The sequence below is a fragment of the Macaca mulatta genome, chromosome 16 (assembly GCF_049350105.2).
Source record: "Macaca mulatta isolate MMU2019108-1 chromosome 16, T2T-MMU8v2.0, whole genome shotgun sequence".
Taxonomy (NCBI): Eukaryota; Metazoa; Chordata; class Mammalia; order Primates; family Cercopithecidae; genus Macaca; species Macaca mulatta.
The window spans coordinates 14,501,906-14,527,186 of NC_133421.1; the positions used below are offsets into that span (position 1 = coordinate 14,501,906).

General features: G+C 46.2%; 1 protein-coding gene across 4 annotated transcripts in view; it reads right to left on the reverse strand.

Annotated features, from left to right (window-relative positions):
- ELAC2 (elaC ribonuclease Z 2) overlaps positions 1 to 25,281 on the reverse strand; it is a 31,281-nt gene that overhangs the window by 1,425 nt on the left and 4,575 nt on the right. The window contains exons 6-23 of one of the 4 annotated variants that reach the window (XM_077970388.1): positions 25,012 to 25,080; positions 23,507 to 23,605; positions 22,444 to 22,502; positions 12,702 to 12,760; positions 12,535 to 12,607; positions 11,770 to 11,882; positions 10,303 to 10,398; positions 9,257 to 9,395; positions 9,090 to 9,172; positions 7,029 to 7,147; positions 5,298 to 5,394; positions 3,419 to 3,557; positions 2,815 to 2,853; positions 2,579 to 2,688; positions 1,853 to 1,952; positions 1,654 to 1,774; positions 1,315 to 1,393; positions 580 to 724 (exon numbers count right to left, since the gene is read on the reverse strand). In XM_077970388.1, coding sequence (XP_077826514.1) covers positions 580 to 724; positions 1,315 to 1,393; positions 1,654 to 1,774; positions 1,853 to 1,952; positions 2,579 to 2,688; positions 2,815 to 2,853; positions 3,419 to 3,557; positions 5,298 to 5,394; positions 7,029 to 7,147; positions 9,090 to 9,172; positions 9,257 to 9,395; positions 10,303 to 10,398; positions 11,770 to 11,882; positions 12,535 to 12,607; positions 12,702 to 12,760; positions 22,444 to 22,502; positions 23,507 to 23,605; positions 25,012 to 25,080 — 1,739 coding nt within the window. Of the gene's footprint in view, positions 1 to 579; positions 725 to 1,314; positions 1,394 to 1,653; positions 1,775 to 1,852; positions 1,953 to 2,578; positions 2,689 to 2,814; positions 2,854 to 3,418; positions 3,558 to 5,297; positions 5,395 to 7,028; positions 7,148 to 9,089; positions 9,176 to 9,256; positions 9,396 to 10,302; positions 10,399 to 11,769; positions 11,883 to 12,534; positions 12,608 to 12,701; positions 12,761 to 22,443; positions 22,503 to 23,485; positions 23,606 to 25,011; positions 25,081 to 25,281 lie in introns of all 4 variants that reach the window. The other 3 variants (XM_077970387.1, XM_015118627.3, XM_015118626.3) reach the window with 3 other exon arrangements.

Below are 25,281 nucleotides of genomic sequence, written 5' to 3' on the forward strand. Positions count from 1 at the left end.
AGATGCAGTCATGCGCTCACACAGCAGCGCCAACGCCCCCTCCTTACGCACAAGCCAACAGGTCACAGTTGAAATGGAAAAAAGCATCGCATGGAGGGAGCCCTCTAAAGAAGGGACAGAGTCTCGCCAGGCCTGGCTAAGGGCCTCCGGAGAGGGAAGGGAAAGCAGTCCAGATGCTCTCAAAGTCAAGCTCCTGAAAAAGGAGGCCTGGTTCGGGCCCCGCCCCTTCATTCCGGAAGGCCAAAGCTCAGGCCTGGCTTTCCCACTCACAAGAGGCAACCACCTGTCTCACAGGTCTGTGCTGAGGCTCAAATGCCATGACTGTGTGAGCAGTCCAGGCCTGAAAAGACTCTTCAGAAATTTCCAGTGGACTGAGACTTAAGACTAGCTGGCCCCTGCAGGAGGTGGGTCTCACCAGCAAACCCAGCGTGGTTCGACCTGGTTAGTGACGGGTAGATACCCTTTTCCCACGGTGGCCCCAAAGAAGAAAGCTAACTCCAGCTGACTGTCCTACTCAGTGTGTAGAATCCCGTCTCCCTGCCCCGTCCCCGCCCCGTGCTGCCCACGTGACATACAGACCTTCATGTGGTCAAAGGCAATTCCCACTTTCTCGTTGAAGTCGGGGCTAAAGAGGGGGACCTTGGCGTAGCGCTGGCTGAAGTGGTTCAGCATGATGAACTCCGCGTTCATCCGCATCCCCACATGGATGGCTTGGGACGTTGTGCTGCGGGCAAAGGACAGAGCAGACTGAAGCTGAACCCAAGTGCAAGGCTGCAAAGAGTGGCACAGACCCTGGCAGTCAACTGCCAGGGTACCTGGGGAAGCTGGTGGGTTTTCTTAATGGGCACCTCTGTAGCCAGCACAATCTCCCCTGAGGGCCAGAGCCTTCACACACTCCCCTGAATGAAGCCCACCCTCTGTATTGGCTGCCAAATCTGTCTATGAGGGCACCCAAAGAGAAAGCACAGGGCCCACCTGGGGTAATGCACTCTTTCGTCGAAATTAACAGCCCAAGATTCAGTCCCCCAGCCCCCACCTTCTCCTGGCAATTCTCTGACGTGGTTTAGAGTTTATTCAGCTATTTCTAAATGCTTTCAAAAAACTGTGCCTCACTCTAGAACCTTGCCTAGAAAATTGTGCAAAAATAAAGGCCAAGGGCCTGTGAGCATTGCCATAGGTCAAGGAAGCCCCCATAGCCCTTGATAGGAAGCAGGGCAGCACCACATCAGTGGAGACACAAATGATGGCTGCTCAGTGTCACATAGTAGGGGAAGGGGAGGATATGGGGGACAAGGACTAACCAGCCTTTGCTACCTGTGTGTCTTTTCCACTGCTTCCTCTTCCAAACCATCTTCCAGGGTGGCTTCATGTATCAGGAGGGTGGCATCTTTCCCTGGAGAAAAAGCACAAGGATCAGGGCGGAGTTCTCTGCAAGAACAGCACACAGGCCTCAGTCACGTGCTGTTTCCTGGTCTCAACACTCGGCTCCCCTGGCCCTGGGTCTGCCTATTAGGATGACAACCAGAGACTCTGAGGGCAGGGACTTGAGTCTCCTGCCTCTGCTGCTGTTTCCCCACAAACTCAGCTGCATTCACCTCCAGCGACACAAACCCCAGAGCAACCTCACGGTGGCTGGCTTCTTCCTCTACTCACCCATCTGGACCAGAGCCTCACAGGGCATGGTGTCCCCGGAATAGACCACTTTCCAGCCAGAGGTGTGCACCAGCGCACAGCCAAACGCATGCCTGCAGTGCCGCACCAGACAGGTCTGAAACTAAAAGGGCGGGGCTGGAGGGCTCTGCAGCTCTGCTCCCCATCTCGCCCCCACGATGCCTGCGGTGGTGCCCCTTACCTCTTCCAAATCACATGTTCTCAACAGCGAACTGATCAATCTTTCCACTGCAGGACTGGAGATCTCAGCCCCTACCTGAAGGTATTTGGCAGGAATCATACTGTAAAAAGACAAAACATTTAAAACATTTCTTGGACATCTGGAACCAAAGTTTAAGTCTTTGGCTGCAGAACCCCAAAATCATTCTTAGGTAGAAACATGATTGAAATCATAGTCCCTAAGATGAAGAAACAGCTGTCAAATACAAAGAGCCAAACCCAAGCCTCTGGGCCACTGGGAGAGACCCAGCAGGTGAATACCGCCTCCAGCTCAGGCAGCACAGGCCACGGGCGACTCCAGCAGAGGGGACTCCTTCCCCTTGGGGTGAGGATGGTGCCACCTCCCGCTGGCCACACACCTGGTCTGGACAGTCTCTGTGCTAGCCACTATTTGGGTGCTTGGCTCCAGAACTCTCATGAAGAAAAGCTTGTCAATGTTTAGAAAGCAGCTCAGAACTCAAATGAGGACTGGGAAGAAATGCTTCTAAGAAAATAAGCATGATGTGGGAACTATCTAATGGTTTCTGTCCTTCAGCCAGAGCACTTCTCTCCTGCTTCTGCCTTCTGGGACAATGTCAAGGGCAAGGCTCCTGGGGGATAGTGGTAACTGCCCCAGTGTCAACCTTGAGCTTCTGAAGGAGGTGGAAGCAAGCAACAACCCAGGGGCCAGGCTGCCCTGGATGCTCACCTGACGTGGTGCAGGACCTCCTGGCACTGGTTGTGGTACTGCTGGAGCCAGGCTTTGAGCTGGGTGGGGGCAACAACCAGCAAAGGGTGAAATGGCTTTCCCAAAGACGCCTGAAACAAAAAATCCAAGTGCTGACTCAACGATGGAACATCTCAATAAACGCTGGAGGCCAACAGGCGTGGCGGATGACGTGTAAACCACTGGAACTCAAAACGTCGATGAAGTGCCGCACTTACCAAGGCTCGTTCTCTCTGCAGCAAGATATTTAGCAAGCCCTGGCAAGGAAACAGGAAACATGCATTAGCCAGGCCCGAGGATGATCTCCTTCGGGTTAGGGTCTGCAGCCCTCCCTCTTGCAGGAGTTGCCAGCCCTATGTCACCCACCAGCCTCCCACATGGCCGCAGTGGGGGTGGCACATGCTAAGCCCCCTGCACCATGACCCTGAAATGTCATAGGCAGAAAGCAATGGGACCCGTATTGGGAAGAGGGCAATGGCCCAGGGCCCAGCACCCCCAGGAGACCAAGGTGAGGGTCTCATAGCCACACTTCCGGCATCTGGCCAAAGCTTCCTCCGAGCAGGCCGTGTGAGATTCAAAATTCAAGGCTGGGTAAACCCAAAGCTGTCCTGCTGCAGGAAAGGAACTAAATAGAGAGAGAAGACATTCCTGTGGCACAGAAGGACCATGTGGAGTTTTGTAAAAGACCATTTTCTAGCTAGAGATGAGTAAGAAAAGCTTGGGCAAGTTAGGGAAGCAGAGGAAAAGATGCGGCCAAAGGGCCAACTCAGTGTGGCAGTGCCTCCTCCAGGCTCCAGCTTTGTGGTCCAGCCCAACACTCACCGTGTGGTGATCTGCGTGCAGGTGGGACACAAACACGGCAGCCAGGCTGCCCAGGACCCGGTCCACCTGGTCTCCATAATGACGGTACAGCTGCCCAAACGTGCCCTCACCACAGTCCAGTAGCAGAGACGTGTCGGGGCTACAGAAGAGAAGAGCAAGAGTCACCGCCACTGGGAGGGCTGCCGACAGTTCAGAGGCTGATGTCTGCTTTGGACAAGACCAGGAAGCAGCTGTAGAAATGTCTGGCTCTCATGCTTTTCTTTGAGGAGCTAATATAAAAGCCAATTAATTGAACCGTAAAGGTAATTTTACATGTGTCATCCTGTTTACAGCAAAGGATTATACATGGAACCCTGAAACCCTTTCAAGTATACTTACACAAAGGCTGGGCATCAAAAAAAAAAAAAAAAAAAAAAAAAAAGTTTATAGGAGGCTTAAAGCATTTAGTCCTAACAATAAATCTGACTACACAGACTGACTGTGGCCACAGCCTCTCTTGAGAATACCAGGGCAGACACTGGGCCATATGAGACTGTTTCTAGGCCCAGCTGCTGTCGGACTTTTCCCCCTTTGCATGCGGTCGGGGTTTCCTCAGTTCATGTCCTCAAAGACACCTGGGGCCGGGCGGGCTGCAGGTGCTTCATTCAGGGAGCTAGTTAACGCAGACTCCCAGGTGTCACTCGGGGCTTCTGACTTGGTTTTAGGCAGGGCTCTGGGAGCTTGGATTCTGACAAGCTTCTTGGGCTATTCTGATGTGCAGTGCATTTCAGAAGCTCTGCTCCAAGGCAGAGAGATTGCTGACCCGCTCTGGCCTTCTTCCTTCTCTGGGAGGAGCCAGGAAGACGGAGAGGGCTGCACCCATTTTGCAGAGAGAAGCCTCAGTGCTGAGACATGACCTTCCGGGGAAAAGGGAGTTGGGACACAAGGTGGCAATAGCACCTTCCCATTAGCTTCAGCCGGTTCAAAAGCCACTTGCAGGGGGGTCAGGTCAGCAACTTAAAAAGCCCTTCTTCCCCCAGGATCTCAGCCCCCAGGAGAGGCTGGCTCACTCCAAGCTGCTTTATTGCATGTCCTCGTCCACAGAGAAACACACCCCCAGATAGTGTATTTCTGATGTCAGGGCACATCTCGTCACTGCTGTATGTATTTAATGCACTATTTGCTTGTTTCTCATCCATCACTAGCATCTAAGATGACAAAGCAAAATTTAAAAACAAACCTACTAATGCACAATCTTATTTTCTTCACATACTATCTGCAGAGGTAACATGTACATTTCACAACGCGTTTGACTAATCTCTCTGCTGATAAATGACCCCAGGCAAACCCAAGAGAATCAACTAAAAAACATGTCAAGGGGAATCCAATAAAGGGGCTGAACACAAATGTGCAGAACCCTAAAGCTTTTTAACATACTAGCAACAGATAGCTGGGGGACAATACCAGGTAGCAATCCAGACCCCAAGTCCCCGCTCAAACTTCAGATGCCCCACTTACCAGCTGTAGGAACTACAGCAAGTCACCTCTCTGAGCATCGGTTCACCCCTCAACAAAATGGGTAGTTACTCACCACTTCATAGGATTAATGTAAAAATTAAACGAGATGATTTCTTAGGTGTAATGCACACAGTAATATCAGCTATTTTTATTAAAAGACATCATGGGATGAACTGTGGTGATTCCCAGGGTAAAAACATTGCTACTGAGGCTATAAAATGCAGTAAGGCCACGCTCCTCTCCTAGACACTCCAGGCGACATGACAAGTGACAGGGCTTGATACCGCTGCATTTTCAAATCGACTGGTGAGTGCAGCAGGACTTTTGTTTAAAAAGGAAACGCGCCTTTGATGGAAGGATGCTTCCTGGGAGAGCAGCATACCTTATGTTGACAAGTGTGGCACTGACATTTCGAATCTTCATCGGGACGGCAGACCCTGTTCCAAGGAAGACGATTTCTGGGTACTGACTTCTTTTCTCTGTGAAAAAATCCATGTGAAACAATCCGTTCCTTGGGGTCAAAAGGGAGCCAGCATGCAGCCCTGAGAAGGTGCAACGCTTTGAGTATCATTGGTTTGTCCCCAAACCTCATGTGGAAACGTGCTCCCCAGTGTGGCGGTGTTGGGAGGCGGGGCCTAGTGGGAGGTGTTTGGGCTACGGGGACGGACCCTCCTGAGTGGCTTGGAGCTGCAGTAGTTAGGTACTGGCTCTCAGGAGACTGGAGTACTTCTCAAGGGAATGGATTTGTTCCCGGGGGAGGCGGTTGTTATAAAGCCAGGGTGCGGCCCAGGTGTTCCCATCTTCACAAGCGTCCACTTCCTACTTGCCCTCTTCTGCCATGTTATGGCACAGCGTGAAAACCGTCACTGGGAGCTAGGGCCGTGACCTTGCAGAATCACGAACTAAATAAACCTCTTTTCTTGATAAATTACCCAGTCTCACATATTCTTTTATAATAATAAAAAACATACTAAGACAGATGGGTAAGCAACACAGTTCCGTCCAGCTTCCCAGGAAGGGGACTGGCAGGCCCCTGGCAACCGCCCCCACACGAAGGACTTCACACCAGTGTGGGACCCACTGGCTATTTGTCACCAAAGGGCTGAGAAGAAGAACAAATAAATTCTCCAGTCCCTTCTTCAAAAGAATTGCTGTCATTCTTTTACATTTAAAAAATGACATTTCTTTATGCTGGGAACTGTCATTTATTTCAAGAGAGCAGTGTGTGCCTTGCATCCAGCTCTTACTGCAAGACCATGCACTTCGGTCTCATCCTTCCAGTTCTATCAGGTAGGAAATGCTCTGCTTCACAAGGGAGAAACAGACTCAGAGGCCCAGGTTTCCAGTGAAGATGGTAAGAGGCAGGGTCAGGATTCAAAATCCAGGGAGACCCGATGGTTCCAAAGCCTGTGCCCGGCCCTCAGCCTCAGTTGAGTGACGTGGCCAAGATCCTCCAGGGATGTGCATCCACAAAGCCAGGACGAGATCCCTGCCAGCCAAGTCCCTGTTCAAAGCTCTTTCCACAGGCGCTCACTAAACTGTTTCACTCAATGCGTGTCTTGTCAAGAATGCTGGGGTGCCATCGCCAAATGCTCTGATTGGGTGGAATTGGGATTCTTTTTTTTTTTTTTGAGACGGAGTCTCGCTCTATCGCCCAGGCTGGAGTGCAGTGGCGCAATCTTGGTTCACTGCAAGCTCCGCCTCCTGGGTTCACACCATTCTCCTGCCTCAGCCTCCCAAGTAGCTGGGACTACAGGCGCCCGCCACAACACCCGGCTAATTTTTTGTATTTTCAGTAGAGACAGGCTTTCACCATGTTAGCCAGGATGGTCTCGATCTCCTGACCTCATGATCTTCCCGCCTCGGCCTCCCAAAGTGCTGGGATTACAGGCGTGAGCCACCACGCCCAGCCAGGAATTGGGATTCTTAAACTCCACAAAGCCCCCTCCTCCAATGGCCATAATTCTAACACAGAGCCAAAGTAGAGAAGCCCTGGATTAAACTGAAAAGCCAGGTTAGAATGTGCCCCGCCAGCACTCTACTCAATGCTGTGAAAACAGCAGGAGGGGGCAGAGCCCAGGAAAGAAAGGCTGCTCTGCGGGCTCCCACTCACCTGCTGGGGCTGGGCCGTCCTGTGCACTCCTCCTGTACTCCTGCACGCTCTCCTGGAAGTTGGGAAGCTGCAGCGCCTCGTCTATGAATTCCTCAGGATTGCAAGTAATAATGGCATCCCTGCAGGGGGAGAGAGAAGCATCTCAGGTGACGGACGGCGTATATGGCCTCAGCAGACCCTAATGTGGATGTCCAGAATAAATTCAGGGGGACAAGCTGCAGGAAGTTCCTTCCGATCAACACTGAAGGGTAAGTGACTAGGATCTGGGGCAGTTCTGCTCCACCGCCTTTTGGATGCTGCCTCGCTCTGCCTCAGGGCCAGTCACTACTGATGCTCAGGGCAAGACGTTTTTTTCTTTCCCTGTGGCCAGTGCTGCTGTCCTGGTGCAGGACCCCAACCTCTACTTCCTAGGCTGTGACAACCAAAAATGTTTCCAGACATTGGCAAACATCCTCTAAGGGGTAAATGGTCCCAGCTGAGAAGCAGAGCCCCTAGAGGAGGGACTCTGAAACTCACGTTCACATCCAGGAACCTTGGCAAAATGCAAAAGCCAATTCAGCAGCTCTACACTGAGATCTCACTTTCCTAGCAAGCCCCAGATCACACGGAGTGACAACTTCTTGGACAGGCGGCTCTTCAACCTGGCACAGCATTAAAATCATCTGGGAGCTTGTCTAAGTCCCAAGCCTAACTTTCAAGATCCAATTCACTAGGTCTGGGGCAGGCCCTATGCATTATTTTTCACAAGCATGAGGTAAATGTGAATGTCGGCTAGGGCTGGGAATTGCTGCTGTGTGTTAAGAGCCTGTGCAGATGCTGACAAATGGACACCAGGTTCTTTAACCCCGTGATGTCGCTGTGGGCCCGAGTCTTGCTACTACAGTCTCTTAAAGGGCCCCAAGTATCCAACCTCAACAGCACACAGCATCCAGTCATAATCCAGCACATGCTCTATTCTAATGCAAACACTGTGGAGTGGGCAGGCAACTTAAAATCAAGGTTCAGATCTTTAAAAATTAAAACAGGCAGGGCATGGTGGCTCATGTCTGTAATCCCAGCACTTTGGGAGGCTGAGGCAGGTGCATCACCTGAGGTCAGGAGTTCGCGACCAGCCTGGCCAACATGGTGAAACCCTATCTCTGCTGAAATTACAAAAAATTAACCAGGCGTGGTGGCAGGCGCCTGTAATGCCAGCTACTCGGGAGGCTGGGGCAAGAGAATTGCTTGAACCCGGGAGGCGGAGGTTGCAGTGAGCTGAGATCACACCATTGTACTTCAGCCTGGGCAACAAGAGTGAAACTCGGTCTCAAAAAGAAAAAAAAGTTACAATTAAGATGTGGGGCAGTAAGGCTGTTCACTTTCCTGGTTGGAGTGTACTGGAAGAGGCTTTCAAGATGGCATTTTACATTTATTAAGTACCTTAACAAGTGTCACACTCTGGGCCGGTAATCCCACATTTAGGAATGACTTGAAGGGAACAGACTTCCCATCAAAGATTTATATATAAGACATTTATTGTTTCATTAAAACAGCAAAAAATTGGAAACATCCCAAATGAGCAAACATCCCTATTTGGAATACCAATAAAAATCTTGTTACTTAAGACTATTTAGTGACACAGGAAAAGACTGTCAGGCCATAAACCCACATACACAAATCAAGAAACACAAAATGTTATCAACCATTATCTCTGGGCCGCAGGATTATGGGTGACTTTGTTCATCATACATTTCTTATTTTCTATACTGTGAAACACACGAGCTCTATCACTGCTATTTCCATGCAAGGCAGTTTTAGAAAAGGAGAACTACTGGCCGCAATCCGCCCACCTCAACCCAGCCTGGAGTAGGCTGCTTTTCTAAATAAATTCGCACTGGCACACAGCCAAGCCCATTCATTAGCTTATTGTCCGTGGCTCTTTTGTGCTCAAAGCGGAGTTGAATAGTTGCAACAGAGACCATATGGTCTGGAGAGCCTCCTGAAACATTTACTATGTGGCTATTTACAGAAATGTTTCCCAACCCGACTGAGACGATTCCATTAGTTCAAGATGGCACACACCTCTGCCACTCCCTCCTGGGACGGAGCTGGTACTTGAGGAGGCATTCACCCTGAACCACGGGCACGCTGAGGGTGGGGCCCTCCTTCTGAAAGAGACAAAATGCATTCATGGAGAGAAAGAGAGGGGGTGAGAGCTGGGCCGACCAGGGGCCGGTCTGAGACACTACCTTACGGGGGAAACTGGTGAGCAGGGGGAAGATGTCTGGGTGGATGAGGTTGAGCTGGGTTTGAATCTTGTAGCTGCGAAGGTTGTGAACTGAGGCACAGTTCTCATTCAGGACCAAGTGCTGGGTGTCAGGCCCAAACCTGCAATGAAACAGAGCTGGCATTTGCAGCGTTTGTTAGGAAGCACTTCCCCGAGGAGTGGTGCTGAGCTCGGGAGTGGTAATGTGGATGAGGTGTTCAAACAGTTCAGTGACTTGCCCCAAACAGTGTTACTACATGGCCAAACATGGTCCCACTCCTGCTGTCTCAAAGCCCGGCGTTCCCTAGCTCAGCTGCCTTTCAGGTGTGCTGGGAAGAAAGAGAGGAAAAACAAGAAAAAGATGATGTCCAGGGCATACAAATAGGGGACTCCAACCCTGAGGAATGAAAGAGACAGCAGGAGAGCAGGCCATGCAGCGAGGGGCAGGTAAAGGGGCCATGTGGGGAGACACAGGCAGGGGCCAAAAAGCAGCCCAAGGTCACCCCGCACCCGAGCTCAACTCATACACCTCCACCTGGCCCTGGCCAGCGATGTCCTGAGGAAAAAGTGAAGCTCCCTCTCCTTCCAGTGACTAAACATCTACCTCCCAGGGCTGCTGGGGACGACCCTAGAGGAAATGAAGTGAAATGAAGGGTGTTTCACACACTGCCTCCCACAAAGTGGGCATTCAGTAAATGGAAGCTGTCATTTCATATCTGCAATCTCTTCTTTGGGATTCACTTCTGGAATCCTCAACCAAACGGCAGTATTCGTTCAGACACCCTGAAGAGTGTGGAGGATGTAAAATAAATGGAATCGTGTGGACACTGCGCCACCTAGCGGTGCATTGTCTTCCTAAGTGTTACACAGATCTGGGACGCCTAGAATTCTGGCAAGGCAGGAATCCCACAGAAAGTTTAGGCAGGCGCAGAAGGGTACGTAGCATTTGAAAGAGCAAGAGGGGAGGAGAGGGGAATCCACCACTGCCCAGAAGAGTTACCCCAAGTGCCGCTGGGCTGGGCTCCATACCTCTCCATCCACTGCTGGTACCTGCTGTCCGCAAGCACAGATTCTGGGGCCATGTGAACCACCAAGGCCACGGGGGCATCTGCCTTTCCTTGGTACCTGGGCAGAAAAGTGGGGCTTTACAAAGTGATGCAGACTCAGGACACACAAAGACAGGGACCATGCAGTCAGGGAGGGGCATCGTGTGGCCCTCTGTGGGCACTGCAGTGAGGTGACAGGCTCCACACCCAGGCCATGCTCTCACAGCAGACCCTGCTGCTGGGCCATTTCCAATGGACACGGGGTTCCTCTATCTGGCAAGCTCTGCTCTGGGCCTTCCAGTCAGCCTGAGTGATCCTTTCTCAGCACTGCAGTTCCTTATAGGGGTCTGACCTGCAAAGCCAGACCCAGGCTCTCCCTGCCTCCTCCTGCTCCCGCTCTCCTTTCCCTCTCACGAGCATTTCCTCGAATAAACCTCCTACACCTCCAGTGCCACCTTGGTGTCTGTCTTCCAGAGGACCTGAGACACAGGCACGGAAAATGAAAATCGTCTGAAATTCCACCACCTGGACAACAGAGCACTTACTAACATGCCGATGCGTTTCCCTCCAGTTCCCTTTAAAAAGAAATGCACACGGTAGCTACTTTTATCTACCCCACCATCACCATGCATCTGCACATGGCTCTCAAACAACACCTCATTCACTGAAATGAGTTTTGGGCTCTGCTGCCCAACACTTGATTAAAATACAAAGCCCGGGCTACCAGGGCACCCACATTCACCCAGAGAATAAAGCAGACCAACTCCTAACACTCTGACTCGGAAGGGGTACAGCAGCCCAAAAGGATTTGTTGTGGTAAGTAGAAAAAAACAAGTGAAAAAATCCAGGTAGATACAAACTAGGAACAGGAAAAAAACAAGTAAACCATTAAAAGTGAGGGAAAAGACTCAAACTCAGATACGTGAGTCAAAGATGATTCCACCTGGGGTGAAAGCTGAACTGCAAAACTGGATAACTTTGATGGAGGACAAAAAACAGAGTGGCTGGTGGCCCAAAAGACATTCCCCAGCTGTGATTCCATCCCATAACACAGACTCTTGACCACGACAGTCTCACACACTCTGACTCACCTCATTTGTTTCAATGCAGGTAATGGAAGAAAATTAATTCAGTTCAAAATAATCTGGGCATTAGTTAGAACTCAAAAAAGTTCTAGAATTTCTTCTAGTATAAGAGCTGTAAGAGTTCTAGCTGAATTTCTAGTCCTCAGTGGTTTCTAGTTTTCAACCTTTTCTAATTTCACTTTGAGGCTGTGTACACCAGAGCCCACCAACTACCAACAGTGACTTAAGGCAGGAGTCCTGGCCTGTGAACTGTAAACCCAGACAGTGGGCCTTCCCAGAAACACGGCTCTTGCCACAAGATGCCCATGTCGATGCTGGGCTGTGCTTCAGCTCTCACTTCTCCCACCCTAGAGACCCCTCATTACCTCTGAAAGGTGGCATTCTCACAGATGGGTTGAATGAAGCCTTCATCTGGACATTCTACCACCACAAAAGCAGCACCAGGATCTGGAGGAGTACACAGCTCTTCAGCCAAAATCTGCAAAATCAAAAAAGCCCGTCCACTGCGGTCACAGCTCAGCCACCAAACTGAACTGCCTTCAACGCAACTGCTAACATGACATATCCTATCCAGCGGGCTGAGAGGTAAACAAAGCACAAAACCAACTTTACACATCACCATCAACACCCTTCTGGTCTCTTTGTGGATACCTAAATAGGTAACTGTCAGGCTGAGGCACTTCAGGCCTACACTGGCCAGGAAAGGAGGCTTGGCATTAAGGTTTTCTTCAATCTGTGGCCACTGGTCCTAATCTCCTTAGAAGTCAGAGGAAATATCTTGACAAAGAATACGGTGACATTCCTCTGGACCATAAACCCCAGGCCCATCCATATGGGGTCTGTTGTTAGACACTGTCCTGAGCTCAAGTACCAGGGAAAGCATGCACCCTTTAAGGAGGAGGATGACCAGCTCCTAAAAGGACAATCTACAAAAATGCTCGAATGCAGCCGTGTTGACATGCAGGACAAACACAGATAAAAGAGGCCATTTTGTCACTTAGCTGAGTGATGTCCAAACTGTTCTATGTCCTTCAAAAGTGGTGTCTGTAGGGCCTGAAGCAGACAGATCTGCCCAGCATTCCGGACCCTACCTGTAACTGCTGAATCATCAAGAAAACCAGGCATCTCACCTCTCTTCCCTCATGAGTGATGCTTTTCCCCTCCTTGACAGCAGCAATGATGGGAGCAATGGCAGCTGTCCCACTGAAATGAAGAGGCACGGCCTCCGTGAAATGAGATTTCCTTAAGTGGAAAGGTGTACCCAGTGGGTCCCAAGAAGCCTCGCCCCCACACTCACACTGGAAGGCCCAGCTCCTTTGCTTTGAGCACCAGGAAGCTTCCTCTCTTTAAGTGAAGCTGCAGCAAAGAGAACATAAATGTGATTTTAGCGGCTAATGAAGAAGTTTGGTTTTAATCAATTTTCTTAGAAGTGTATTTTTCCAGATTAAAAAAAAAATAACGCTGGCCAGGCGCGGTGGCTCACGCCTGTAATTCCAGTACTTTCAGAGGCTGACGCGGGAGGATCACCTGAGGAGTTTGAGACCAGCCTGACCAACATGGAGAAACCCTGTCTCTACTAAAAATACAAAATTGGCCAGGCGTGATGGTAACCCCAGCAACTCAGGAGGCTGAGGCAGGAGAATCACTTGAACCCCGGAGGCGGAGGTTGCAGTGAGCCAAGATCGCGCTATTGCACTCCAGCCTGGGCAACAAAAGCGAAAGTCCATCTCAAAAAAAATAAAAAATAAAATAATATTATTTGCTTACAATTCATTAAAACACCTTTATTGCTTTCAGAAGGTATACTATATTCTGAAAAAGTCATTTATTGTCAAATGCTTTAGTACTAAAAGCCAAAATGACTTAAATCAGTGTTTTATTTCCCAGCATTAACTCATTATAAATTTAATAAAATGTAATTCAATATGAAAGTTAATATCCTTCAAGTATCATTGAGGAGAAACACTGTTCTGTCATTCTACATTCCTCCATAGCTAAAGGAATGTCACCAGGGCACTGCCTAACACAGCAACCAACAAGCAAACTGCCATGTAACATAATATTTCAATGACAGTGATAGGCTAACAAAAGGATGGATGATTTTATTTCTCTTGTATTTTTCAATTATTTGGCAATATAACGTCACTGCTTTTATCTTGGGGAAAAATTACAATAAAAAATCCCTAATAGGCCAGGCACAGCAGCTCATGCCTGTAATCTCAGCACTTTGGGAAGCCGAGGCGGGTAGATCATGAGGTCAGGAGATTAAGACTGTCCTGGCTAAGGCGGTGAAACCCCGTCTCTACTAAAAATACAAAAAATTAGCCAGGCGTGGTGGCATGCGCCTATAGTCCCAGCTACTTGGGAGGCTGAGGCAGGAACCCAGCAGGCGGAGCTTGTAGTGAGCCGAGATCGCGCCACTGCACTCCAGCCTGGGCGACAGAGACTCTGTCTCAAAAAAAGAAAAAAAAAAACCCGTAATATATTATTATTTTAGAAAGGCAAACAATAATTCTATCAGAAAACTTCATAATCATTTTATAGGAAAAAAAAAATTTCACACACAGTAACAGAAAAAAGTCAGAAATGACATGTAGGCCTTTGAGTACCGAATGACATTTGATTTTCATTTTCTCCTTTAAATCTTCATCAACTGAGACGCAAACTACTCTGTCTGACAGCTTTGAAGAGAGCAGTGGATCTCCCAACAGGGAGGTTGAGATCTGAGAAGGGACAGACTGCCTGCTCAAGTGGGTCCCTGACCCCTGAGTAGCCTAACTGGGAGACATCCCCCACTAGGGGCAGTCTGACACCCCACACCTCACAGGGTGGAGTACACCCCTGAGAGGAAGCCTCCAAAGCAAGAATCAGACAGGTACACTCGCTGTTCAGCAATATTCTATCTTCTGCAGCCTCTGCTGCTGACACCCAGGCAAACAGGGTCTGGAGTGGACCTCAAGCAATCTCCAACAGACCTACAGCTGAGGGTCCTGACTGTTAGAAGGAAAACTATCAAACAGGAGGGACACCTACACCAAAACCCCATCAGTACGTCACCATCATCATCAAAGACCAGAGGCAGATAAAACCATAAAGATGGGGAAAAAGCAGGGCAGAAAAGCTGGAAATTCAAAAAATAAGAGCGCATCTCCCCCGGCAAAGGAGCGCAGCTCATCGCCAGCAACGGATCAAAGCTTGACGGAGAATGACTTTGACGAGATGAGAGAAGAAGGCTTCAGTCCATCAAACTTCTCAGAGCTAAAGGAGGAATTACATACCCAGCGCAAAGAAACTAAAAATCTTGAAAAAAAAATGGAAGAATTGATGGCTAGAGTAATTAATGCAGAGAAGGTCATAAACGAAATGAAAGAGATGAAAACCATGACACGAGAAATACGTGACAAATGCACAAGCTTCAGTAACCGACTCGATCAACTGGAAGAAAGAGTATCAGCGATTGAGGATCAAATGAACGAAATGAAGCGAGAAGAGAAACCAAAAGAAAAAAGAAGAAAAAGAAATGAACAAAGCCTGCAAGAAGTATGGGATTATATAAAAAGACCAAATCTACGTCTGATTGGGGTGCCTGAAAGTGAGGGGGAAAATGGAACCAAGTTGGAAAATACTCTTCAGGATATCATCCAGGAGAACTTTGCCAACCTAGTAGGGCAGGCCAACATTCAAATCCAGGAAATACAGAGAACGCCACAAAGATACTCCTCGAGAAGAGCAACTCCAAGACACGTAATTGCCAGATTCACCAAAGTTGAAATGAAGGAAAAAATCTTAAGGGCAGCCAGAGAGAAAGGGCAGGTTACCCACAAAGGGAAGCCCATCAGACTAACAGCAGATCTCTCGGCAGAAACTCTCCAAGCCAGAAGAGAGTGGGGGCCAATATTCAACATTCTGAAAGAAAAGAATTTTAAACCCAGAATTTCATATCCAGCCAACTAAGTTTCATAAGTGAAGGAGAAATAAAATCCTTTACAGATAAGCAAATGCTTAGAGATTTTCTCACCACTAGGCCTGCCTTACAAGAGACCCTGAAGGAAGCACTAAACATGGAAAGGAACAACTGGTACCAGCCATTGCAAAACCATGCCAAAATGTAAAGACCATTTAGGCTAGGAAGAAACTGCATCAACTAACGAGCAAAATAATCAGTTAATATCATAATGGCAGGATCAAGTTCACACATAACAATATTAACCTTAAATGTAAATGGACTAAATGCTCCAATTAAAAGACACAGACTGGCAAACTGGATAAAGAGTCAAGACTCATCAGTCTGCTGTATTCAGGAGACCCATCTCACATGCAGAGACATACATAGGCTCAAAATAAAGGGATGGAGGAAGATTTACCAAGCAAATGGAGAACAAAAAAAAGCAGGGGTTGCAATCCTAGTCTCTGATAAAACAGACTTTAAACCATCAAAGATCAAAAGAGACAAAGAAGGCCATTACATAATGGTAAAAGGATCAATTCAACAGGAAGAGCTAACTATCCTAAATATATATGCACCCAATACAGGAGCACCCAGATTCATAAGGCAAGTCCTTAGAGACTTACAAAGAGACTTAGACTCCCATACAATAATAATGGGAGACTTCAACACTCCACTGTCAACATTAGACAGATCAACGAGACAGAAAGTTAACAAGGATATCCAGGAATTGAACTCATCTCTGCAGCAAGCAGACCTAATAGACATCTATAGAACTCTCCACCCCAAATCAACAGAATATACATTCTTCTCAGCACCACATCACACTTATTCCAAAATTGACCACATAATTGGAAGTAAAGCACTCCTCAGCAAATGTACAAGAACAGAAATTATAACAAACTGTCTCTCAGACCACAGTGCAATCAAACTAGAACTCAGGACTAAGAAACTCAATCAAAACCGCTCAACTACATGGAAACTGAACAACCTGCTCCTGAATGACTACTGGGTACATAACGAAATGAAGGCAGAAATAAAGATGTTCTTTGAAACCAATGAGAACAAAGATACAACATACCAGAATCTCTGGGACACATTTAAAGCAGTGTGTAGAGGGAAATTTATAGCACTAAATGCCCACAAGAGAAAGCAGGAAAGATCTAAAATTGACACTCTAACATCACAATTAAAAGAACTAGAGAAGCAAGAGCAAACGCACTCAAAAGCTAGCAGAAGGCAAGAAATAACTAAGATCAGAGCAGAACTGAAGGAGATAAGAGACACAAAAAACCCTCCAAAAAAATCAATGAATCCAGGAGTTGGTTTTTTGAAAAGATCAACAAAATTGACAGACCGCTAGCAAGACTAATAAAGAAGAAAAGAGAGAAGAATCAAATAGACGCAATAAAAAATGATAAAGGGGATATCACCACCGACCCCACAGAAATACAAACTACCATCAGAGAATACTATAAACACCTCTACGCAAATAAACTAGAAAATCTAGAAGAAATGGATAATTTCCTGGACACTTACACTCTTCCAAGACTAAACCAGGAAGAAGTTGAATCCCTGAATAGACCAATAGCAGGCTCTGAAATTGAGGCAATAATTAATAGCCTACCAACCAAAAAAAGTCCAGGACCAGATGGATTCACAGCTGAATTCTACCAGAGGTACAAGGAGGAGCTGGTACCATTCCTTCTGAAACTATTCCAATCAACAGAAAAAGAGGGAATCCTCCCTAACTCATTTTATGAGGCCAACATCATCCTGATACCAAAGCCTGGCAGAGACACAACAAAAAAAGAGAATTTAAACCAATACTCCTGATGAACATCGATGCAAAAATCCTCAATAAAATACTGGCAAACCGGATTCAGCAGCACATCAAAAAGCTTTTCCACCATGATCAAGTGGGCTTCATCCCTGGGATGCAAGGCTGGTTCAACATTCGCAAATCAATAAACATAATCCAGCATATAAACAGAACCAAAGACAAGAACCACATGATTATCTCAATAGATGCAGAAAAGGCTTCTGACAAAATTCAACAGCCCTTCATGCTAAAAACGCTCAATAAATTCGGTATTGATGGAACATACCTCAAAATAATAAGAGCTATTTATGACAAACTCACAGCCAATATCATACTGAATGGGCAAAAACTGGAAAAATTCCCTTTGAAAACTAGCACAAGACAGGGATGCCCTTTCTCACCACTCCTATTCAACATAGTGTTGGAAGTTCTGGCTAGGGCAATCAGGCAAGAGAAAGAAATCAAGGGTATTCAGTTAGGAAAAGAAGAAGTCAAATTGTCACTCTTTGCAGATGACATGACTGTATTATTTAGAAAACCCCATTGTCTCAGCCCAAAATCTCCTTAAGCTGATAAGCAACTTTAGCAAAGTCTCAGGATACAAAATTAATGAGCAAAAATCACAAGCATTCTTATACACCAGTAACAGACAAACAGAGAGCCAAATCATGAATGAACTTCCATTCACAATTGCTTCAAAAAGAATAAAATATCTAGAAATCCAACTTACAAGGGATGTAAAGGACCTCTTCAAGGAGAACTACAAACCACTGCTCAGTGAAATAAAAGAGGACACAAACAAATGGAAGAACATACCATGCTCATGGATAGGAAGAATCAATATCGTGAAAATGGCCATACTGCCCAAGGTTATTTATAGATTCAATGCCATCCCCATCAAGCTACCAATGAGTTTCTTCACAGAATTGGAAAAAACTGCTTTAAAGTTCATATGGAACCAAAAAAGAGCCTGCATCTCCAAGACAATCCTAAGTCAAAAGAACAAAGCTGGAGGCATCACGCTACCTGACTTCAAACTATACTACAAGGCTACAGTAACCAAAACAGCATGGTACTGGTACCAAAACAGAGATATAGACCAATGGAACAGAACAGTGTCCTCAGAAATAATACCACACATCTACAGACATCTGATCTTTGACAAACCTGAGAGAAACAAGAAATGGGGAAAGGATTCCCTATTTAATAAATGGTGCTGGGAAAATTGGCTAGCCCTAAGTAGAAAGCTGAAACTGGATCCTTTCCTTACTCCTTATACGAAAATTAATTCAAGATGGATTAGAGACTTAAATGTTAGACCTAATACCATAAAAACCCTAGAGGAAAACCTAGGTAGTACCATTCAGGACATAGGCATGGGCAAAGACTTCATGTCTAAAACACCAAAAGCAACGGCAGCAAAAGCCAAAATTGACAAATGGGATCTCATTAAACTAAAAAGCTTCTGCACAGCAAAAGAAACTACCATCAGAGTGAAAAGGCAACCTACAGAATGGGAGAAAATTTTTGCAATCTACTCATCTGACAAAGGGCTAATATCCAGAACCTACAAAGAACTCAAACAAATTTACAAGAAAAAAACAAACAACCCCATCAAAAAGTGGGCAAAGGATATGAACAGACATTTCTCAAAAGAAGACATTCATACAGCCAACAGACACATGAAAAAATGCTCATCATCACTGGCCATCAGAGAAATGCAAATCAAAACCACAATGAGATACCATCTCACACCAGTTAGAATGGCGATCATTAAAAAGTCAGGAAACAACAGGTGCTGGAAGGGATGTGGAGAAATAGGAACACTTTTACGCTGTTGGTGGGATTGTAAACTAGTTCAACCATTATGGAAAACAGTATGGCGATTCCTCAAGGATCTAGAACTAGATGTACCATATGACCCAGCCATCCCATTACTGGGTATATACCCAAAGGATTATAAATCATGCTGCTATAAAGACACATGCACACGTATGTTTATTGCAGCACTATTCACAATAGCAAAGACTTGGAATCAACCCAAATGTCCATCAGTGACAGACTGGATTAAGAAAATGTGGCACATATACACCATGGAATACTATGCAGCCATAAAAAAGGATGAGTTTGTGTCCTTTGTAGGGACATGGATGCAGCTGGAAACCATCATTCTTAGCAAACTATCACAAGAACAGAAAACCAAACACCGCATGTTCTCACTCATAGGTGGGAACTGAACAATGAGATCACTTGGACTCGGGAAGGGGAACATCACACACCGGGGTCTATCATGGGGAGGGGGGAGGGGGGAGGGATTGCATGGGGAGTTATACCTGATGTAAATGACGAGTTGATGGGTGCTGACGAGTTGATGGGTGCAGCACAGCAACATGGCACAAGTATACATATATAACAAACCTGCACATTATGCACATGTACCCTAGAACTTAAAGTATAATAATAATAAAAAATAAATAAATTAAAAAAAAATAAATTAAAAAAAAAAAAATCTTCATCAACTATGTGCATCTTCTTTTAACTCCCTGAAGTTAAAAAGTTACTCATGGCCGGGCGTGGTGGCTCACGCCTGTAATCCCAGCACTTTGGGAGGTCCAGGCTGGCAGATCACCTAAGGTGAGAAGTTTGAGACCAGACTGGCCAACATGGCGAAACTCTGTCTCTACTAAAAATACAAAAAAAAAATTAGCCGGGCGTAGTGGCAAGCACCTGTAATCCCAGCTACTTGGGAGGCTGACTTGGGAGAATCGCTTGAACCTGGAAGGTGGTGGTTGCAGTGAGCCAAGATCGTGCCACTGCACTCCAGCCTGGACGACAGAGCGAGACTCCACCTCAAAACAAAACAAAACAAAAAAAAGGCTGGGCGTGGTGGCTCATGCCTGTAATCCCAGCACTTTGGGAGGCCAAGGCAGGCAGATCAGGACGTCAAGAGATCCAGACCATCCTGGCCAACATGGTGAAACCCCGTCTCTACTAAAAAAATACAAAAATTAGCTGGGCGTGGTGGTGTGCTCCTGTAGTCCCAGCTACTCGGGAGGCTGAGGCAGGAGAATTGCTTGACCCCGGGAGGCAGAGGTTGCAGTGAGCCAAGATCACACCACTGCACTCCAGCCTGGGCGACAGAGCAAGACTCCGTCTCAAAAAATGAAAAAAAAAAGAAAGAAAGAAAAAAAAAAGGTACTTGCAGACTTAAGGCAGGGAAACCCATCTCCCTAGAGCTGAACTCAACCCATGGAAATATGTTCCTCTCTGAGAAATGCAGATATTTGGAAGGCTGCTGAGAGCCAGAACGCAGCCCACAACGCCCCAACAGTGCACCAGCTGCCTAAAGCCAAGGTCTTCCATCAGATGAGTTTCTCAGGTCCTCATGCCAAGAGACTCCTGGAACTTGACCTAGCTCAGCTTTATTGCTTTCCAAAACCCCACCTGAGAGCAGCAAATTAATTACAAGAGGGGAAAGGGGTTACGGGCTAATCCAGTGACAGCAGCCCTCAGAAGCGGCAGAAGACAGCAAGGAAGGAGATGGAAAAGCCAGGTCTGGCAGCTGGCAGCCCCTAGGAACGGCTGCCTGATAATAGGGCAACTGCCCGGGTGTGTAAAAGTGAGCTTGTCACTTCTCATCATGCTCACTGTTAGCTATTCAGGAAAAAGCAGGAATATGACTTAAAGATTACCATATAAAACAATTTAAAAAACAGTATAAACATAATCAAAAATATTTTTAAAACTTTAAAAAATGATTTTGCTGTCTAAAACTCAAAAACGTACAAGTAATAAGCCTGTTAACAATAGTACTTAACTTTTAGGAAAATCATATTATTCATATACATCGACAGAAATGATACCGGCAATGATCTTGCCACTAAAATTACTACTTACTTTCATTATTATTTTCACTTGTAGGTTTTAGAATTTAGATAAAAATTCCAAATATATTTCAAAATCAACATTAAAAAATAATCTAATCCCACAAAAAGGCAATGAAATCTTTTCACATATTTAGACAAATTTGTTGCGAATTGTATTGATAAAATTTTAATGTGTAATTCTATTAAAAATAAGCCACCAGTCGGATCTTACAAACAGCTCATTGTAACAAAAATTTTTAATGGGATCTGACCAATTTCAGAGTTACAGATCTAGGCCTTTGTGAATGCTAGCTAATATTCCAATCAATCTGATGTTAGACCTTAGCTATTGCAGGGGAATGAAATAAAGTACAACAGAGTTAAAACTGACTTCAAATAAAGGCCTGATGGAGTTGAAGGAAAACAAACACAGCTGCGTTCAATAATTTCTGAATTCTAAAAGGACCAATCGTTGATAAATATAAAAGAATATGGACCAGGCATGGTACTTCACGCCTGTAATCCCAGCACTTTGGGAGGCCAAGGCGGGTGGATCACCTGAGGTCAGGAGTGAGACCAGCCTGGCCAACATAGTGAAACCCCGTCTCTACTAAAAATACAAAAATTAGCTGGGTGTAGTGGCATGCACCTATAATCCTAGGTACTTGGGAGGCTGAGGCAGGAGAATCACTTGAACCCAGGAGGTGGAGGCTGCAGTGAGCCAAGATCATGCCACTGCACACTCCAGCCTGGGCGATGGAGACAGACTCTCAAAAAAAAAAAAAAAAAAAAAAAAAAAAAGGTATGGAGGCTGACAGGGCACTGGAAAAAAATTTAAAAGGAAATAAAAGTATGGGGTTATTTTGAGAAACAGGGCATCTAAACTCTGAAACCTACAAGTGATGACAATTATGAAAGGTCAGTAGTGATACTTGTTGCAGGCTCATTGCCAGTATCATTTCTATAGAATTTTTTTTTTTCTTTGAGATGGGGTCTTGCTCTGTCACCCAGGCTGGAGTGCAATGGTGCAGTCTCAGCTCACTGCAACCTCCTCCTATGTTCAAGCGATTCTCCTGCCTTGGCCTCTCAATTAGCTGGGATTACAGGTGCATGCCACCACACCCAGCTAATTTCTGTATTTTTAGTAGAGACAGGGTTTCACCATGTTGGTCAGGCTGGTCTCGAACTCCTGACCTAGTGATCCACCTTCCTTGGCCTCCCAAAATGCTGGGGTTACAGGCGTGAGCCACTGCACCTGGACTTCCATCAGTTTTTTTGAAGATCTGCTCTCTCTTCTTGTCTCAGGTAACAGGAGCAGCTACCCTCAAATTATTGAAAAAGTGCACACCAGAGTTCGCTGACCAAGCCCCCAGTCATGTACAGCCCTCCAGAAAAGCTCCCTTACCTTACAGATGAAAGCTACGACCAGGGAAGGGTCCCTTACCCCTCTTCTCTGGCTAACACCTGAGGAAAAACACATTTAATTATCACAAGGTAAATGTGAAAGTTGTCAAGACATCACAAACTGATTACGACCTGATACCTAATTTCACCTCGCATAAAAATTAAATGGACACTACTGTCCCAACACAAAGGCTGAAGACACTAATACATTCAAGAAGACTTTTCTCCCCCTACTTATGCGGAGGTTTTTTGGGTAAATGAAAAACACAAAACTCTCGCCAGAAAAACTTTAGAATGGCAAGTGAAATTTTTTTTAAATGACACATTTCACCTGGGACTGGAGAAGAGAGAGAAAAACATATTGTAATGTGCTTTATAACGCATATAACGTGAAATAACACAAAAGTTCAAAGGCCTGCAGAGAAAATGTTGGGGTCAGTCTTCACCCAGTGCCATCCAAACAAGGACAGCATATAGGGGTCAGCCAGCTCTCAGTCACTAGATAAGACCTCAGGACAGAAAGAGGAGCTGCCGAGCTTTGCCAACGCTGGTCTTCTGTTAAGGACAGCAAACTCCTGAAGCAGCCCAACTCCTGAGTTAATCTAAACTTGGACTTTTAACTCCATTTCCCAGTGGGCTGTCATTCTGGAAGAAGAGGTGCAGATCCTCTCTCTGATTTGACTGTCTCATTGGCTTTGCAGTTATAGTTTCCACATTAAACGGAAAATTTGCATGAAAGTTACATTAATGAAAAATACAAAACGAATCCGTTTGTCAGGCCCTGTTCTCTGGGAAAACAGAACAGTTTTGGGCCTACCCAGACCCTGTGGCCAAAACTGCGGACTGGTTGTTACTAAAGCTCCAGGCTACCACCTTTACAACAACCCTTCTCATTCCCAAGGGCCAAGTCATAAGCAGCCCAGGAAGAAGTATCTGTTTACACACGTGGCTGTCTTATAATAACGACTCTCTTTAAGCATTACGAGGCAGAGAATTAAGAAAACACGAGCTTTTCCGCCGCTCTGTTTTGTTTATACTATTACCACGGGGAAGGTGCGGCTCACTCTCATTTGACTCGGAGTCTGAAGATCGCTCTGGACTAAGCCTGCCGAGAGGCCTTTCTGGACTCTGCCATGGTTGGTGCTTTCCACTCCTCTGTTCACCTGGTCAGTACAGACACCACCACATTACACACTGCACAAGGTGAGCGGAGAGTCGAGGCCCAGATGTTTATATGTGGGAATGCCAGAATGCCAATGAAATCAGCACACCTTTTACTATACAGTAGGAAATAACTAGTTAGTTAACTTCCTACCTGGTTTCTGGGGTGCACTTACGTCCATTAATCTTCATGTTTCTGCTTAGCTCACAGCCTTGACCATGGTACCAGCTCAACAATGTGTTATATAAACAGCATGTGAGTTGTAGACATGCGTATTTATTATGACTCCCACAAAAAACATAGGCCTAAAGGGTACCTATCTCCAGAGGGACCCTTGTTTTACATTTAGTTAAGGCTCAAGATCATGGGAAAAAAATTCGCTGCTCTAAGAAACTAAAGCACAGCTGCAACGATGATGAACATAAGTTCATTCATTGAGGGCTGCCAGGCACTGAAAGAACGATGGTCAGCAAAACTGAGCATGTTAACATCGATCACACAAGTGACACGTGAAAGTTACCTGTCACATGCAATGGAGCGGAGAACAGGGTGCTAGAAATGAACAAAGGGATGCAACTGAGGCTGGAGGTGGCTACAGCAGGCCTCAGGTGTAAGAAGGCATCTGAGCAGGAGGAGCGAGCCAGTCAATGGGACTGCTGATCAGCCCATCACAGCACTGGCCTAGGAGCACCTGTGCCATTGCTCCAACTCATTCCTCCCCTCCCTGCTACCTTCTGCCTTCAGTCAGCATAAGCCTCATCTCCGCCAGGTTCTGGACTTCTCTGGCCTTTGCTGGGTGCTCTGGTCTGTTACCCAACAGCACTACTTTGTAAGCATCGCATCAGTTAGTATTATCAAGGAAATACCCCTACTGCTTGGTACTCTATATGTAAGTAAAACCAGACAAGAATGTCTTTAGCCAAGCTCAAGGACAAGACTGACTCTTTTCCTAAGCTAAGACCACATCATCTGGCCCTGGTACTTCAGAATTTGTAGGAGCTTCTAACTCCCTTGTAAGTTGCTGTAATCATTATTTATTTTAAAAAATCTATCTGTGCAAACCTCTTCATGATCCTCTCATCAAAAGAGGGTACTTACGCCTGTGGGAAAAAACCTCCAAGCAATGAATGTGCAAACCTGAATGCAATCTATTTACTGAGAGTGCTTGATTATCTAATATTCCAAAGCAAAATCACTAACATTAGGCATGAGTTAGATGTGCTTATCCGTAAGATTATAAGCTCCTTAAGGACAGGGGCCATACCTTAATTCCTCAGCTGAAGTTTCTAATCATGCTCAGAACACAAAACAGGGTGCCCAAAGCAAGTGTTCAGTTTCTATGTTCACCCATGTTTTCTTTACTCGGACCTATACCCTCCTCCTGGGAAACCTGGCTTTCATACTCACTGTGTATGGGGATCTGGTAAACTGTCATGGTTTCATCCTTGTATTCGGGGGCAGAGTGGGGCCGCACAGCTACAAGAAAAGCACACAACAGCAAAGCGATTGCATCAGTGAAGATGTGTGGGAAGAGTAATTTCCAGGATCACCAACCACTGAGCAACTGAACTGCCTCAGAATTATGGTGGGAATCTGACATGAAAACCAGACTTTCTAAGGAGATTACCATTTTTAGGAAATAAATAGAAGTGAATTTTGGTCAGCCATTTATATTTA